Genomic DNA, 17,206 nt, shown 5'->3' on the forward strand with positions numbered 1-17,206 from the left:
CAGGGATTGAAGCCAGGACCTTCTGCTCTTCCACCGAGCTCCATCCCCTCAGGGGCAGTGCTCCCTATAACAGGGATCCCCATTGTTATTGACTACAGTTCCCAGAATCCTCGTCGAAAAGGCCATTGTAGCAGGAAAGACGGTAAGGCTCTCCACACGAGCAGTGTGGGGAGCCTAAAAGGGTTCTGTGGGGAGAGCGGGCTTGTCCCACTCTCCCCGCAGATGAGCAGGGAGGCCGCCCACACCGTTACCTGCTCCATCACAGAGCCAGTTGGGGTGATGGTGTTCGGAGGCCTCCTGGCCCCCAGAAGTCCCAGCAGGGCATGCTGACACCAGGAGGCTTGTTGTAGCCACCCAATCGGGGGGCTACTTGTGAGTTGCTGTGGAGTGGTGACACGCGATCAGAGAAATTGGGTTAGTGGAGCGTGTTCCTTGCTAACCTCGTTGCGGGGGGGGGGGGAGTTTAAGCCGGCTTGCCCCCACGAGCCACGTGGCTCCCGTTGCCGCACACAGGGGCGTAGCAAGGTTGGAGTGGGCCCAGAGACAAGATTTTAAAATGGCCCCTCCACTGAAGCTCAGCTCATGAAGTCAAGAAATCTTAAATGAGGCTGAATAGTGGTAACAAAAAGAATCACACACACACACACACACACACACGCCACAATAGAACATCATCCTAAATTATTTTTAAAAGGTTTGTAAATTGTAGATGATACAAGTCATTTAATGGTACAAGAGAAAGACATGCTGTTCTGGTAGCTCCAGGTCTTAACACTCAACATCACTTTCGGAGGATGAACACAACTGAAGGAAGCCCGGGTGGGTGCGCAGCTGGGGGAGTCAGTCATGTGACTTGCCTCTGGCGGGGGCAAGGCAGTGGGCCCCCAGACAACTGTCTCTCCTTGCCCTATTATAATTACGCCCCTGGCCGCACACGACCAGCCAAAACCAGGCTGGGCTCCTAGCCCGGTTTCGGCTGCTCGTGTGAATAGCCTCTGTAATTGGGATATCGTACAGCGTTCACACGTAGTCACCCGACCAAATACAAACCAAGGCAGACCCTGCTCAAGAAAGCGAACAAGATCAGCTCTCCTCGCAAAGGAGGGACAAAGTGGTGATTCTCTTGATATTTTGCAGGAGGAGAATAACTGGCCCTGTTCCTCCCTGGCACAGCAACTCGCTAGTGGCTGTTGCTGCTGCTTCCCTTGCGTGTGTGTATGGGGCGGGGGGGGCAGTTAGATTGTGTCCCCTTTGGGGACAGGGAACCATCTTCTTTTTCTATGCAAGCTGTTTGGAGAATGTTTTTGTTCAAAAGTGGTATATATACATTTGCCTTGGAGGCTAAGATCTTGGCCTGAGCTAGAACCTGCCAGGCATCCAGACAAGCATGCTAAGAAAGCTAGCACTCTCTACATAACTCTCTTGGACACTGTCCCAAGTGCTAATCACAGACATTTTCAGGACTTTTCCCAGGGTGGGGTGGCGTCGGGTGGTAGCTCAATATACTCAAAGTATGTAAATTATAGAAATCAGAACACAACAAGTTGTATCCAATGTTAATCCTGCTTAGAGTAGACCTGTTGAAATAATTGGACTTACGTTTGTCCTAAGGCTGTAATTCTATACTCACTTGCCTGGGAGTAAGCCCATGGAATTCAGTGGGACTTAGGACTGCACTGTTATTTAAGTACTACCGTGTTTCCCCGAAAATAAGACAGTGTCTTATATTAATTATATATTATAATATATAATATATTATATATTAGCCCCCCAAAATGCACAAGGGCATATTAGCAGTACATCAGAAATTACTACTAGGTCTTACTTTCGGGGAAACAGGGTAAGAGTTTAATGGGTCTACTCTAAACATCCCGATCAGTGAATGGGAGATTGATGGCTATTTTAAGTTGATTATTGGGTTAAACAAATTATGTCTCTTGGTGCACTAATTCCATATCTTGTAATTAAAATCAGCGCAGACAACATAGTAACCATAATCCTGGTCAATCTACGTATATATACCACCAAGAAATTCAAGGCATTATGAGGATGCATAAATGCAAATTATAGAAGTAGCTATAAATACACAGCCCATAATATAACTCAAAATCCACACTGGGTTTTTAAAAATGATGTACCAGTTGTATTATTATTGACGATTCATGAAATAATAATTAAAAAATTAAGAACACAATGTTGCACAAGGATCAGAACACTGGAATCAAACAAGAGTCTCAAATATAGATATCCGTTCAGCCATGGTCACCTTCTGGCCCTGACCTGAAGTAATACCGAACCCTACCAGACAATATCTTGGTAAGGTATCTTACATGGGAGGTCTTTCAGGGTTATGGGGCCCATTGGGAGGAAGTTGATTGCCTGATCAGTCTCTCCCAGGGTCTCCTTCTTGGGGCCCCAGATCGATGTTGTGGGATTACAGCTCCCATCATCTGCAGCCCCAGTGTGCTGAAATCACAAAGAAACGGATTCCAGCTAGACATTAAGAAGAATTTCCTAACTGTCCTTAACCTCTCTTGCCTTTGTGCAGCGGTGGGCTCTCCTGTTAGAGGACTTCAGACAGAGGCTGGACAGGTATCTGTCCAGGATGCTGTAGCAGTTCCCTGCACTGAAAATGGAATTGGGCTCATCCTGTGGTTCTCGACCTTGCTTCTGCAGATGTTTTTGGACTACAACTCCCATCATCCCCAACCACAATGGCCAAAAGTGATGATGGGGTCTGTAGTTCAACAGCATCTGAGAGCCCAAGGTTGAGAACCCCTAATACAAACAGATTTCTGGCATCTGGATCCTGGTGAACCTGAGTCATGAGATCTGTATGTTCTGGTTGTAATTTCCAAGATTCAGCTTCTCTCTTTCTATGTGCTTGCACAAAGGGAAAATGTACATAAGAACAGCCCTGCTGGATCAGGCTCATCTAACCCAGCATCTTGTTTCACACAGTGGCCTACCAGATGCCTCTGAGAGCCCACAGACAAGCGGTGAGGGCATGCCTTCCCTCCTGCTGTTGCTCCCTGCAACTGGTATTCAGAGGCATCTTGCCTCTGAGGCTGGAGGTGGCCTTCAGCCACCAGTCTAGTAGCCATTGTCCTCCATGAATTTGTGTAAGCCCCTTTTAGAGCCATCCAAGCTAGTGTCCATCACCATATCCCGTGGCAAGGAATTCCACAGATTGATTACGTGCTGTGTGAAAAAGTACTTCCTTTTGTACGTCCTAACTTTCCTGGCCTTCAGTTTCATGGGATGACCCCTGGTTCTAGTGCTGTGAGAGAGGAAGGAAAATGTCTCTCTGTCCACTCTCTCTAAAGGTAAAGTGTGCCGTCGAGTCGATTTCGACTCCTGGTGCCCACAGAGCCCTGTGGTTGTCTTTGGTAGAATACAGGAGGGGTTGACCATTGACTCCTCCCACGCAGTCTGAGATGATGCCTTTCAGCATCTTCCTATATCGCTGCTGCCCAATATAGGTGTTTCCCACAGCCTGGGAAACACACCAGTGGTTGCTGAATCAGCAACCTCTTTGCTCCCTAGGCAAGTTACTTCCCTACTGCACCATTAGGTGGCTTAAAGGTAAAGTGTGCCGTCAAGTTGATTTCAACTCTTGGCAACGAGATGATACCTTTCAGCATCTTCCTATATTGCTGCTGCCCATTATAGCAGCAGTGGGGATTCGAACCGGCAACCTTCTGCTTTTCCCCACTGCACTGCTTCCTCGTCAAGCATTTCCCCACTGCGCTGCTTAAGGTGCTATGCATAATTTTATACACCTCGATCATGTCTCCCTGCAGTTGCCTCTTTTCCTAACTTAAGAGCCCCAGATGCTGTAGCCTTGCCTCATAAAGAATGTGCTCCAGGCCCCTGATCATCTTGGTTGCCCTGGTACACAGGACAAGGTACGTTTTGAAACATATGCCCTCCTTAATTGGGTATTCCCTTCATCTGAAACTGATCTAGTTTACTGTACATTCCTTAAGCTGACACTGGATGGAAAGTCCAAATAACATCGAGGCTCTTTTGAAGGCAGTCTGTTCTGCTCTTACGCAACAGGCTTGTATTTTTGCCACCAGGACATACAGGAGACATGAAATTACAGCTTAATCTGCTTATGAGCAGGGGCTCACAGTACAAAGCTAATGAGGCATTTCCCTAATAATCGTAGTAATCATAATCTTTTTATTATTTATAAAAGTGCCTAGTATACACTGGGCGCTGTACAAAAAAATAGAAAGAGCAGGCACCTGCTTGTGGGCTCACAACCTAGCAAGAGAAGGAAGGATGGCGAGCTCAAGGCAAGAGGGAGAAACTTTGCTTTTCTGAATTGGAGGTGGTTACAACAAAATCCAAATTTTTGCTAGCTTGCTAGCCCACATTGCTACAAAGATATGGATGCAATGATTGCTAAAGTTCTGAAACCAAAAGTACCAGTGTAGACATGATATTTCCGATTCCTAGATCCATCCCCTTCCCATAATAGGGGTGGAAGTGGAAGAATCATGGGTATTGGCAAATTGTGCACACACTTGCACAAATCAGAGTCCTGGTTCAAACCTGCATGTTCATCACATTCTTTCTATATACTCCACAGCGGTGGCAGCATAAATTGGGGTGGGGGCTCAGAAGGGGCGATGTGCAGAGTGCAGACCACATAGATAGAGTCTCTCTAGGATGATCTGTCTTCAACCCGGCCTTTTAGGTCTCTCAGTGGTGCATTCATTGTTGTCGTAATCGAGTCCATCCACCTTGCTGCTGGTCATCCTAGGAACATAGGAAGCTGCCATATACTAAGTCAGACCCTTGGTCCATCTAGCTCAGTAATGCCTACCCAGACTGGCAGCGGCTTCTTCAAGGTTGCAGGCAGGAATCTCTCTCAGCCCTATCTTGGAGATGCTGCCAGGGAAGGAACATGGAACCTAGATGCTCTTCCCAGAGCAGCTCCATCCCCTGAGGGGAAGATCTTACAGTGCTCACACATCAAGTCTCCCAATCATATGCAACCAGGGCGGACCCTGCTTAGCTAAGGGGACAAGTCATGCTTGCCACCACAAGACCAGCTCTCCTCTTCTTCTCTTTCCTTCAACTTTCCCCAGCATTATGGACTTCTCAAGGGAGCTGGGTCTTCACATCATGTGTCCAAAGTATGATAGTTTCAGCCTGGTCATTTGTGCCATCACATAAATGATCACAAAAATGACTGCTGCAACCTACCATTCACCTATAGCTTGCACAATGTCTGCAGTGGAATCCTGACGTGTTCTGGAGTGTTATATCCCATGAGGTCTGGTTTCCTTGGTGGGTGGGAGAAAGGATATGTACCTTTTTGTTTTGAGCAGGAGCTAATTAACATTTTGCCTTTTGTGAGAACATGGCGCACTTTATATAATTTAAGGCACGTCAAGGGGGAATCTATAAAAGGAAATATCTTAATTTTGTTCCCAAGAGGTATTAACTTCTTCCAGGAGATGAAGGTAAATCAAGGAGGTTTCCAGATGGCAATAAAGTGCAGTGTCTGCAGATTTTTGTTGCATATGTTCCAAGCACAACCTTACTCGCCATACAGATGCTCTTGCAGGCTTCCATGCTCCTTCCTCGCACAATCTTGCCCTCTGTACACGTGCCTAGCAGAGACCTTGAATGATTTTAACAGTGCTGTCTGCTGGACAGCTCTTATATTCCAAGAAACAAATTGTGGCTGGGCATGATGGGAGTTGTAGTCCAGCAACATCTGGGGCGCCAAGGTTGGAAGGTCTTGGACTAGGTCAGGGCCCTCCGGCTGTTGTTGGACTACAACTCTCATAATCTCTAGTCAAGGGTTGAGGATGATGGGAGTTGTAGTACAACAGCAGCTGGGGGTCCAGGATTGGAAGCCCTTGGATTAGATGGACAGTTGGTCTTATCTGACAGGGCTCTTTTTATGTGCCTATAATCAGACAGCTCAATGCCCACCTTTTCCTCTAGAAGGCAATGCAAATTATAACAAATGTGAGTCTGTGAAAGTTCTGGATCTCACTGAATCAAAATGGGAATAATATTTATTCATGGTTTATTTATTTAACATTTTTATACTGCCCAAAATTTGCATCTCTGGGTGGTTTACAATTAAAATCATTTAAAACATTAAAACCATTTAAACATTAAAATCATAAACATTAAAATCATCAAAACCAACAATAAAAATTAAAACCATGAATCTAATTAAAAGCCTGGGTGAATAAATGTGTCTTCAGTGCCTTTCTAAAAGTTGCCAGAGATGGGGAGGCTCTTATTTCAACAGGGAGCACATTGCAAAGTCCAGGGGCAGCAACGGAGAAGGCCCGTTCTCGAGTAGACGCCAACGAACCTCTCCAGATGATCTTAACAGGCAGTGGGTGGATGGGGGTGAAGAAGACATTCTCTTAAATACCCAGGGCATAAACTGTTTAGGGCTTTATAGGTAATAACCAGCACCTTGTATTTTGCCCGGAAATGTATCGGCAGCCAGCATGGTTCTTTCAACACATGAGTAATATGGTCAATGTCTCCTAGATGATCCAGAGACGAACCTGGCCACCACATTCTGGACCAACTGCAGTTTCCAGACTACGTACAAAGGCAGCCCCACATAGAGTGCATTGCAGTGATCCAGCCTAGAGGTTACCAGCATATGCACCACCGTTTTGAGGTTGTTCATCTCAAGAAATGGACACAGCTGGAGTATCAGCTGAAGCTGATAAAAAGCATCTCTGGCCACCATCTCAACCTGGGACCCCAGGGAGAGGTTCAGATCCAGAAGCACCCCCAGACTGCGTACTTGTTCCTTCCGGGGAGTGTGACCCCATCCAGAACTGGCAAATCAAAATCATCTCCCGAGTTCTGACCCTGCACAATAAGTACCTTCGTCTTATCTGCATTCAGCCTCAGTTTGTTATCCCTCTTCCAGCCCATTACTGCCTCCAGGCAGGCATTTAGGGAGGTTATGCCTTCTCCTGATGATGTTGACATGGAGAAATAGATTTGGGTGTCATCAGCTCATTGATAACACCCTGCACCAGATCTCCTGATGATCTCTCCCAGCGGTTTCATGTAGCTGTTAAACAACATCATAGACAACACGGAGCCCTGAGGGACACCATAGGAAAGTTCAGGTTTTGAAGAACAGCAGTCTCCAAGAGACACCATCTGGAGTCTGCCCATGAGGTAGGAGCAGAACCACTGCAAAGCAGTGCCTCCCACCCCCAACCCCCTCAGACATTCCAGAAGGATCCTATGGTCAATAGTATTGAAAGCCTTCGAGAGATCTAAAAGGACCAACAGTGTCCATGGTGGCGGGAGCCCCCCAGGCCTTTGGTGGCCCCCCAACTTTGGAGGCCATGGGCTGGGGCCCCATGGTCCAAAGGTAAGAGCGCCTCTGCATCTCTCCCTAGCCAGCGTGAAACGTTGTCTGGAGAGGAGAGGGGCATGCTTTGTGCTCCCAGCCGGCGAGCACTTTGCTCACTGGCTGGGTGCAGGTAGGGGCAAGGAGGCCTTGCCCAGGGTGAGGGAGAGCCTCAGGGGACCCCCTAGACCCTTGGGGACTGGAGACAATTGCCCCCACTTGCTCAACGGTTGCTATGCCCCTGCTTCTTTCTCAATTATTTCAGTTAATTTTTTTAGTTGTGACCAGTATTTGCAGGGATGCAGCCAATATGTAGAAGAAAGCAGTAAGCTATTAAGAAAGTTGTTCCTTCTGTTTCTTAGCAGGGTTTTTGTATGACTGAGAAGGAAGCCTTAAAGTGAAAAAGCACTGAAAGTTTTCCTTTCGGTGCAGTGCTGGCTTACACATCTTTTTGTTCATTTTTAAGAGTACTACACCGACTTTTCAACAAAACAAGTTCTCAAAAATTTTGATGTAACAAAATAGATTGAAAAATAAACTATGGTTCTCTGTCTCTAAACAGTTCATAACCTTGAAGAAGAAGGAAAAAACACAAGGGAGACACATTGCAGCAGGTGCTGGGAGGGATATTTGGCTCAGATGATTGATAGTTGATCTCCTCCTGCTAAATATGACAGTCACCAAGTTGAAAAGTAATTCTGTTCAGGTAGCAGAGGCAGACTGAAGATTTTTCTTTCAACAGAACCATTGTCTTTGTGATTAATTATTGGTCAGGTTCCAGAAACACAAAGCTCAGCTGTACCCAAGTAACACCTTTGATAATAAACATTTATTGTGCCTTATTACACATTTGATAAACTTCTTAACTGAGAAAATTAGATAAGTATATGTAACTCCATTGTACCCAAATTGCCCCCCAAACAAAAGTAACTTAAAATGGGGTACATTTTTAAAATAAGAAGTTTATTATTTAAGATCAGTTCCAGGTTTTTCTTGTGTTCTTAATGCTTTTAGTATGTTTGGGACCCCTAAGAACTGATAGGATTTCCTAGAATTGTCTTGGAAATTCTGTAGAAGGGCAAATTTTTGTTGTCTAGCACTATAAGTGACATGGTCTCCACTGGCAGCAGCTATGCCCCTGTCTAGCAATAACTTTAAATATGGAGCTAGAATAAAACATGCATAGTGAGTTAGAAAGCCCCAGGGTTCTGGATGCATTAGCTGACGGTCATTTGACCTTGAACACTAAAATTGCTGTGCTAAGTGCAAAATGCAAACACTGCTGTACTGAGACTTTCTCCTTTTTTCTTTATAAGTGTTATTTCTTGCCAATGTCCTCTCGAGTGTGAAAACATGTTGGCGTTTGGCCCACCATGGGAAGCAATAATTCTTTTTGTCATTACAGCTTTGTCTATGGGCCACGGTTTTTGCAGCATTTCTTTCTGAACTCCCTTCTGCCCAAACCACACTGATATTTTATTTTATTTTATTTTTATTGACTGCATTTCTGTACCGCCTAATCCAGTAACCCTAGGCAGTTTACAACAAATAAGACAGACAGACAGACGGACGGACAATCAAATGGTCAAACAATAATTAAAACAAAATAATAATAATAATAATAATAATAATAATAATAATAATAATAATAAACAACTGTTCAAAATTCACTAAAGGCTAGACTAAAGAGAGAGAGAGAGCCTTTAGGGCTCTCTTGAAGGCCAGTAACAATGCCAACACTCGAATTTCTATGGGGAGCACATTCCACAGTTTGGGGGTGGCTATAAAGACAGTTCGATCTTGAGTTACCACCACTAGATGAACTGGTGGCAGCTGGAGACGAATTTCTCCTGATGACCATAATACTCAGTGGGGATGATGCAGAAGAAGGTGCTCTCAGGTTACTCTGTCCAAAGCCATTTATTTTATTTATGTTTACATTTATATCCTGCTCCAAGGAGCCGAGAGCGGTGCACATGGTTGTACTTATCCTCACAACTTTGTGAGGCACATTAGGCTGAGAGAGACACAGTGACTGGCCCAGAGTTACACAGTGAGTTTCATGACTGAGCAAGGATTTGAACTCTGCACTTGGGTTGCCCCAGACCTAGTCCAACACTCTAATCACTACACCATTCTGGTTCTAGGGCTTAAAAGGTAATTGCTAGCACTTTGCATTTTACCTGGAAACATGTTGGCAGCCAGTGCAATACAAAGGGCCAAAAGTGTGTGTGTGTGTGTGTGGGGGGTCCCATCATCTCCACCCACAATAGCCTTTGGCTGATCGTGGATAGTGGGGATTTTATATTGTTTTGTATTTCATCTGTTTTACTAATTTTGTGAGCCGCCCTGAGCAGTGGAGGGGCAGGGTATAACTATTTAAAATATAAATCAACACACTGTAGTCCAACAACATTTGGAGATCCAAGTTGGAGAACTCCTGCCCTAAATGAAAGAGAGAAAGATAATGGCCTCCTGACTACGTTACAGTACTATTAAGGAATTACTCCAAAGACTACTGAACTTCATTAAGACTTCCTTTAGTAAATTTAGTCATGTTGTCCACCGGTGCCCTTGGTACAACCCAGCAGCTGAAGTCCAATGAGGAGAAGACACACAAGAGGTTAGTGTTGCCAACTCTTACTACATTATCCTGGTAGAAGTTGTTGAACCTGTTGAGTTTCTCCCCATACCAAATGCTGTTTTCAGTTAGGCAACCCTACTACGAGGGTGCAAAGCACACGATGATCTTGGAGACCATTTGAGTTATCTGCACTGCTGCTTTTAAATGGTTTTTGCATGCTTCTTAACAATCCAGAGCTCCCCTGGCTTCTCCTGTCCCTCTCCATCCTCAGTCCAACTCCAAATCTTTTTGTGGGATCTTGTTATTGATTGGTGTGGGGTTTTTTTTGCAATGACTGATGTATTTTTAGGTTTAAAAAAAAAATTAACCAGTTGTTAGCCACCTTCGAAGCACTGCATAGACTGAAAGGTAGTGTACAATATTTAAGCAAATAAAATAATTGTGGCAAATGATAATTTATATTATCTTAATACTTTGAACAGTGATCTGTTGATGGAATACATAATTTCCTATTTGCAGGGGTTCTTAAACTTGGGTCCCCAGATGTTGGGCTACAACTCCAGATGTTGCTGGTCTACAACTGTTGGACCATCAGCTTTGGCCACTGAGGCTGGGAATGATAGGAGTTGTAGTCCAACATCATCTGGGGGGACCCAAGTTTGAGAAAGTAAAGGTAAAGTGTGTCATCAAGTCGATTTCAACTCCTGGTGCCCACAGAGCTCTGTGGTTTTCTTTGGTAGAATACAAGAGGGATTTCCCATTGCCTCCTCCCATGCAGTATGAGATGATGCCTTTCAGCATCTTCCTATATTGCTGCTGCCCAATATAGTACCAGTGGGGATTCAAACTGGCAACCTTCTGCTTGTTAGTCAAGCATTTCCCCACTGCGCCACTTAAGCTACTCCAAATTTGAGAACCTCTGTCCTTTTTCTAATGTACTATGAAAAGATCCCCACCCCCTACTCCTGCACACGAGATGGGCTGCTTCCTTCTGTGTCAGGTTATCTAGTTCAAATCCTTTTACTCCCTGGCTGCACTAATTATATTGATATTTTGAAATAGATCTCATATGTTTTCAAGGAAACCAACTTCCAGGTAAGGCTGAAATCTTATGCACGGTTATAATTAAATTAATGAGACTTCACTTTGCTTCTAAGGGTTAACTGTGTCTAGAACTGGAATCACGGGAGGCCATCAAATAACACATTTGGGAATAAGCCCCACTGAATTTAAGGTTGCCAGTTGGCCAAGAGAAACAAACTCCCAGCCCAACTGTTTCTGTGTCCTTAAAAGAAGCTCGATATGCAGAAATCAGAAAGTGAAAATTTCCATGGCATAGAGCTAAGTGCCAGTTGCTGCAGAGCAAACCGCTGTTAAATGGGACATATACCGTTTCTTAAACTGGCAATTCTAAATAAAATTAAAGGGGCTTTTCCAAAAGGAGATGCCCATTTAATCAGCCTAGGAGACTGATGTATCTTATTGTATTTATTCATTTATTTATTCGAAACGTTTAATATACTGCCCACTCCGAAGACTCTGGGCAGTATACCAAAAAAAAGCAAAGCAAGACAACATTAAAATTACATTCTAAATTAAAAACTAAAGTAACTAACATATATGTTTGTTTTCCCTGCTTATGCTTGAATTATGTCAGTTTCCCCCTTTCCTTCTCCCCATGTGTGTCTCCTTAAGCCAAAAGGTCTCTAGGGCAGCTCTTGACTTTCTAATTCCATTGGAATCCCATTGGTGGGTGGAGAGAAGCTTGGAATCTCTCTCCAACTGCCAGCCTGTGCTCTGATGGATGATTGCAAAACCCAATTGGCAGCAGTTTTCCTTTCTGTTTAGCTGGCCCTCCCTTGCACCTGCGGTGCCAGCTGCCGCTCTGGCATGAGTTTAGTAATGACTGAGTCCTCCCAGCTGCTAGGATTATTTGCTTGCTCACTGCAGACAGTCTCCCCTGGACGGCTTGGTCCCGGCCTCCTCAGCCCCAGGTAACAATGCCAGAAGCAAATGAGACCATGATGCATGTGCAGGGCAATCCTTTATGCACTTACCCAGAAGTAAGCCCTGTTGAGCTCCATGAGAGTTACTTCCTGGGAAGGGTACACTGCACTGCACCCTTCAAAAGCAGTATTTCTCTCCTTGGGTGTGGGACGGCTCCCTCCCCAGAAGAGGCCTTTGGGGACCAGAGAGTAATTCTGCTGCAATGGGAAACCCAAACGTTTAGAGTTGCAGTCTTAAATACGCTTACTTGGGAGCATTTCCCACGGAACTTGAGGGGGCTTGCTTCTAAGTAAATGTGTAGGAAAAGTGGGTTGCACAGAGTGAGCAGCAGGCAGGGGCAATGAGAAAGCTTAACACCAGTAAATAACATTGTCTTTCTGGGCCTGACAGGAAAGGAGAGAGGCAAGAGATTTGGGGGCTGTTTAAAAGCCAGAGCAGTGCATATATCTTCAGGGGGTAACTTAATATGTTTTGAAGTTATTTAAGTAATGCAATTAAATCACGAGCAGCTGAGTACAGCCTGTGTGTTTTCCCTACAAGTAACAGGACGAAAGGTTTTAAATGGAACCGGAAAACTCAGGACAGGGGCCTGGAATATCCCGGAGGAGGGCAGGCCCTCCTCACCATCTCCATAGCAACAGCCCTGGGCTTGCCAGAAAAGCAGGAGGCAGAGAAAGCTATTGTTGACCCTAGTGCAGGCCTGTTCAACTTAGAGCTCCCCCAGTTGTTTTGGGACTACAGCTCCCATAATCCCTAGCCACAGTGGCCAATAGCCAGGGATTATGGGAGTTGTAGGCCAACATATGCAGGAGGGCCCCAGTTGAGCAGCCCTGCCCTTGTGGGAAACTCCAGTCTACCAATGGTAAGATAAGATGGAGGCTGAAGACGTTTCCTACAAACTTAAGCACATTTAAAAGTAAGGTGTGCCCTCAAGTCGGTGTCGACTCCTGGCAATCGCAGAGCCCTGTGGTTTTCTTTGGTAGAATACAGGAAGGGTCTACCATTGCCATCTCCTTACCCTCTGCCTTGATCCTTAGAAGGTTTTGCAAGGATTCCCCTGTTTCGGGGCTATGTTCTTGTGGAGAGGGCTGCTTAGAAACAGTTGCTCATGTGCTTTTGTACTGCCCTCTGTTTCGTGACTCAAGGAAAGAATTATTGACCCCCACATTTGATCAGTTCCCAGGCGGGCCTGACTCATTTTATCTTAAATTATGTCTTGCTGATGTTAATGTGGGTATTACTAAACTGGTTGCTAAATTTTTATATGGGGCTATGAAACTGACCTCTCGTCATGGGGTTTTATGAGGCTGATTGTGTATCTTTTAGTTATTTTATGCTGTTATATTTATTTATGGTAACTCTCTACAGTTTTAATTTTGTTTGGCTTACGGCTGTAAACAAAATGATTGACTGATTGATTGCATTGCCATCTCCCTCGCAGTCTGAGGTGGTGCCTTTCAGCATCTTCCTATATCGCTGCTGCCCAACATAGGTGTTTCCCACAGCCTGGGAAACACACCAGCTGTTGCTGAACTAGCAACCTCTTGCTCCCTAGGCAAGTTACTTCTCTACTGCACCATTAGGTGGCTTAAAGGTAAAGTGTGTAGTCAAGTTGATTTCCTGGCGTCCACAGAGCCCTGTGGATGTCTTTGGTAGAATACAGGAGGGGTTTCCCATTGCCTCCTCCCATGCAGCGTGAGATGATTGATGCCTTTCAGCACCTTCCTATATCGCTGCTGCCCTATATAGTACCAGGAGGGACTCGAACCGGCAAACTTCTGCTTGCAAGTCAAGCATTTCCCCGCTGCGCCACTTAAGGTTTACCTGAGGGCAAATTTCATAATAAACCAAGTGATTGAAAGTGTACTGCCTTATCATTCTGCTCTTGTGATTTGTCACCTGAGTTAGACAGTTTCACTTGGCCTCAGGATGAAGCTAGCTTTGCCCACCTAGTGAAATGTCTAGTGCACAAGAAGGGAGCAGGGCGACATAAACAGCTTTAGTAAGGTGGGCCTGAGGCCACATTCTACCCAGTCGGAGGTGCTCTGGCCCCTGGACGTCCTTGCCCAACCCCCTGGGGGCTCCCAAATCCACCAAGTCCCCGGAGGTGTGGCCGCCATGCTGCACCCCCAGCCTGTGCTGCGCCAGCAGCTAGGTGTGACCACTGCTTTAGAGACAGAGCGAGGAGTGGGGAAAGAAATATGTGGGATGGGGATATGTTAAATTGTGTGTCGAAATGTTTCTGCTAGTGCATATTTGCATAAATATACCTTGTTTTATTATTGATTGATTGATTGATTTGATTTATATACCGCCCTTCCAAAAATGGCTCAGGGCAGTTTTACATGAAAATCAGCACAATTAAAATCAATTAACAATTAAAATCAAAATGAAATAAATTAAACAATTAAAATCATTTAATCATTTAAAACCAACATTAAAAATTTAAAGCCATAAATCTAATTAAAAGCCTGGGTGAATAAATAATTATGTATTCTCATATTCTTGTGAGTTCAGTTGCTGTTTGAGCCCTCAAGCACCCAAAAAGACTGTGTGTGTCACGGTGTGTGTGCCCATAGGGGGATGTTGCTTAACTTCCAGCTGGGGGGGGGCGAGGTGGTTCCAAAGGCCCTTAGGGTCCAGGCTCCAAAATTACCTAGGTGCACCTCTGTACCCACTTGCCTATTAAGTATGTTAGACTATCTGTATATATGTCCTGGCTCTTCTGTAATGATTGAGTGGGCCTTCTTGACATACTGTTTCTGACTGTGGACCTGGGTGAACCTGAAATCATGCTCAGTATTTTGTTGTGGTGATTCATTTGTTTGTTTATTTGCATCTGAATCCCGTTCTTGTATCCTGTTCTTGACCCCTGCTGCTAATTGAGCAAAGAGACATTTTTTAAAGTGGTGATTCTCTTCTATTTAGCAGGGGGAGAGCAACTGGCCCTATCCAACCCCAGCACAGCATTCCTCCAGTGACTGTTGCTGGTATCTGCCTTATGTGTGAGCCCTTTGGGGACAGGGGACAATCTTATTTGTGTATTATGTATTTTTCTATGTAAACCACTTTGAGAACTTTGGTTGAAGAGCGGTATATAAATATTCATAGTAGTTGTAGTTTTTCCTTCCTCCGAGGAGCCTAAGGTTGTGTGATCCTCACAACAACCTTGGGAGGTGGTTAGGCTGAGAAATAAGAGACAGGCCCAGAGTCACCCAGTGAGTTTCATGGCTGAGTGGGGGAATGAACTTCCCATTCGTAACCCAACACTCTAACCACTACACCACATTGGCTCTCATTTAGTTGGTGTATTGACTAAGTCTGATCATTTGATTTAGTTGGTTCTAATAAACGTAGTGTTACTTTTGGATTTGTTTGTTATATATTTTACCCCTGGGGGCACCCTTCGGGCTGTGTCTGCCAGTTGAGTCAAATGAGTAGGAGCATTAGGGATTTTTAGGAGGCTAGAAGCCCTGATTTGAATTGCATACTTTGGTTCCCACCCAGTTTTAGTACATTCAGAGCATGTGTTACTCATTTCCTTGAGGTTCTTTATCACTGTGAACAAACTTGAGGCACTGGCTGATGATTCAAGGTAAAGTCAAGAAGAAAAACAACTGTGGTGTCAAGGTTATTCATACAGAATAGCCTGTCATCATTCATGGTCTTTCTCAATGGCCACCATTTGGTATCATTAGGTTGACCACTGCCTTTCTAGGCAGCAGCTTCTACTGGGGGTGGCCCTATCCACCCCCAGCACAGTACCTCCAGTGACTGTTGCTGGTGTGTGTCTTATGTTTCTTTCTAGAATGTGAGCCCTTTGGGGACAGGGAGCCATCTTATTTGTTATTTCTCTTTGTAAACCGCCCTGAGCCATTTTTGGAAGGGCGGTATAGAAATTGAATTATTATTATTATTATTATTATTATTATTATTATTATTATTACTGAGGCAAGTTCCAGCATAGAAGCTGGAACTTGATAAGCTCTTGATGGAAGCAAGTTTGCCCTTGCTGAGTGAATCATAAATTGTCATTTTCTCTGTGTGTGTGAGATTGTGAGGAGAGCCCTTTTTGAGACAGGAACAATTTTCTTATTCCTTTTGCTGTGTAAATTGCTTTGAGAATGTTTCTTGTTTTTGCTGTGGATTTTTTTTTAATTATTAAAAACAAGTGCTTAACCTTTCCTGGATGCAAAGCTGCTCTAGGAAAGTTTCAAAGGCATAAGAAGTCTTCAGCACAGTTGGGTAACATATGGTCCAATGTGAGGACTGCAATTAAAAGACCACTTATGTTGAATAGCTGTCAGGAATCCTTGGTTCTAGGGATGTGCTGTGCACAAAAGGGTTTGTGCACTCCTGGGAGGAGGGGGGGGTTACCTTTAAGGAGCAGGGAAGGTGCCCATTCCCCCCCCCCCGCTTTCTCCCCACTAGCACTGTCTCCAAAAGGCATACCTCCATGCAGCCCTGGTCAGTATCATACATGTGCACATGCATTGGCCATTTCTGGTACGGCGCTGACCAGGGCTACAAGGAGGTATGCAGCAGCCACAAGCCAGCGTTTTTGGAGACAGCACCAGCGGTGGCGGCAAAGGTGGGGATGGGCACCCTCCCTGCTCCTTAAAGGTAACCCCCCTGCCTCCAAAACGGTCCAAACGCCAAACCTCCAAACCAGTTTGGCAGTCCGTAAAAGGACTGCCGAACTGGTTCGCACACATCCCTACTTGGTTCACTTAATCAGTATTGCTGGCATATAAGCTGGTGAATGTGCGTGTCATTTTTGAGGGCTCAGGAGATACTGGGGACATTTTGCTAAGATTTTGCCCCGCTAATTGGGCAAAGAGGCACCTTTTGAAGTAATGGCTCTCTTACATTTAGCAGGAAGTGAGCAACTGACTTTCTTTGCCTAGCATAACCTCTCTCCAGTGGCTGGTGTTTCCCTTGTGTTTGTGAATTTACAATGTAAATAGCTTTGAGATGGGTATTTAATTGAAAAGCAGTATATACATATGTATGTATATAGGTGGTGGCAAGCATATTATTGCATCTCCTACCGATGTATGTGGACAGGGGCATCATTAGGGAGTGGTGATGGTCCATGAGGCACAGGCCCCCGGTGAATGGCTCTCTCTTCCAGAAAGGAAGTGCAGCAGTGGAGGCACCTGCTCAGAGCATGGCAGAGAGCTCCTTGCCCCGCCTTGCTCCCTGCTGCTTCTATCTTCAAAGATGATGTATTATTAGAAACTTGAGGG

The 17,206-nt window shown here is 44.9% G+C and overlaps 1 protein-coding gene across 13 annotated transcripts in view; it reads left to right on the top strand.

Moving 5' to 3' along the window:
* Nucleotides 1–6,201: 6,201 nt before the first annotated feature.
* The window catches only part of PEBP4 (phosphatidylethanolamine binding protein 4), a 404,209-nt gene continuing 393,204 nt past the window's right edge, over nt 6,202–17,206 (top strand). For 8 of the 13 annotated variants that reach the window (XR_008311017.1, XR_008311019.1, XR_008311018.1 and 5 more), the window contains exon 1: nt 12,617–12,819. Coding sequence is in view for 5 of the 13 variants with exons in the window: in XM_053269481.1 (XP_053125456.1) it covers nt 12,817–12,819 (3 nt within the window). In the remaining 8 variants the exon portion in view is untranslated. Of the gene's footprint in view, nt 7,189–10,917; nt 11,046–11,704; nt 11,945–12,616; nt 12,874–17,206 lie in introns of those variants that run through there. The other 5 variants (XR_008311022.1, XR_008311023.1, XR_008311020.1 and 2 more) reach the window with 5 other exon arrangements.

Source organism: Hemicordylus capensis, chromosome 8, assembly GCF_027244095.1.
Source record: "Hemicordylus capensis ecotype Gifberg chromosome 8, rHemCap1.1.pri, whole genome shotgun sequence".
Taxonomy (NCBI): Eukaryota; Metazoa; Chordata; class Lepidosauria; order Squamata; family Cordylidae; genus Hemicordylus; species Hemicordylus capensis.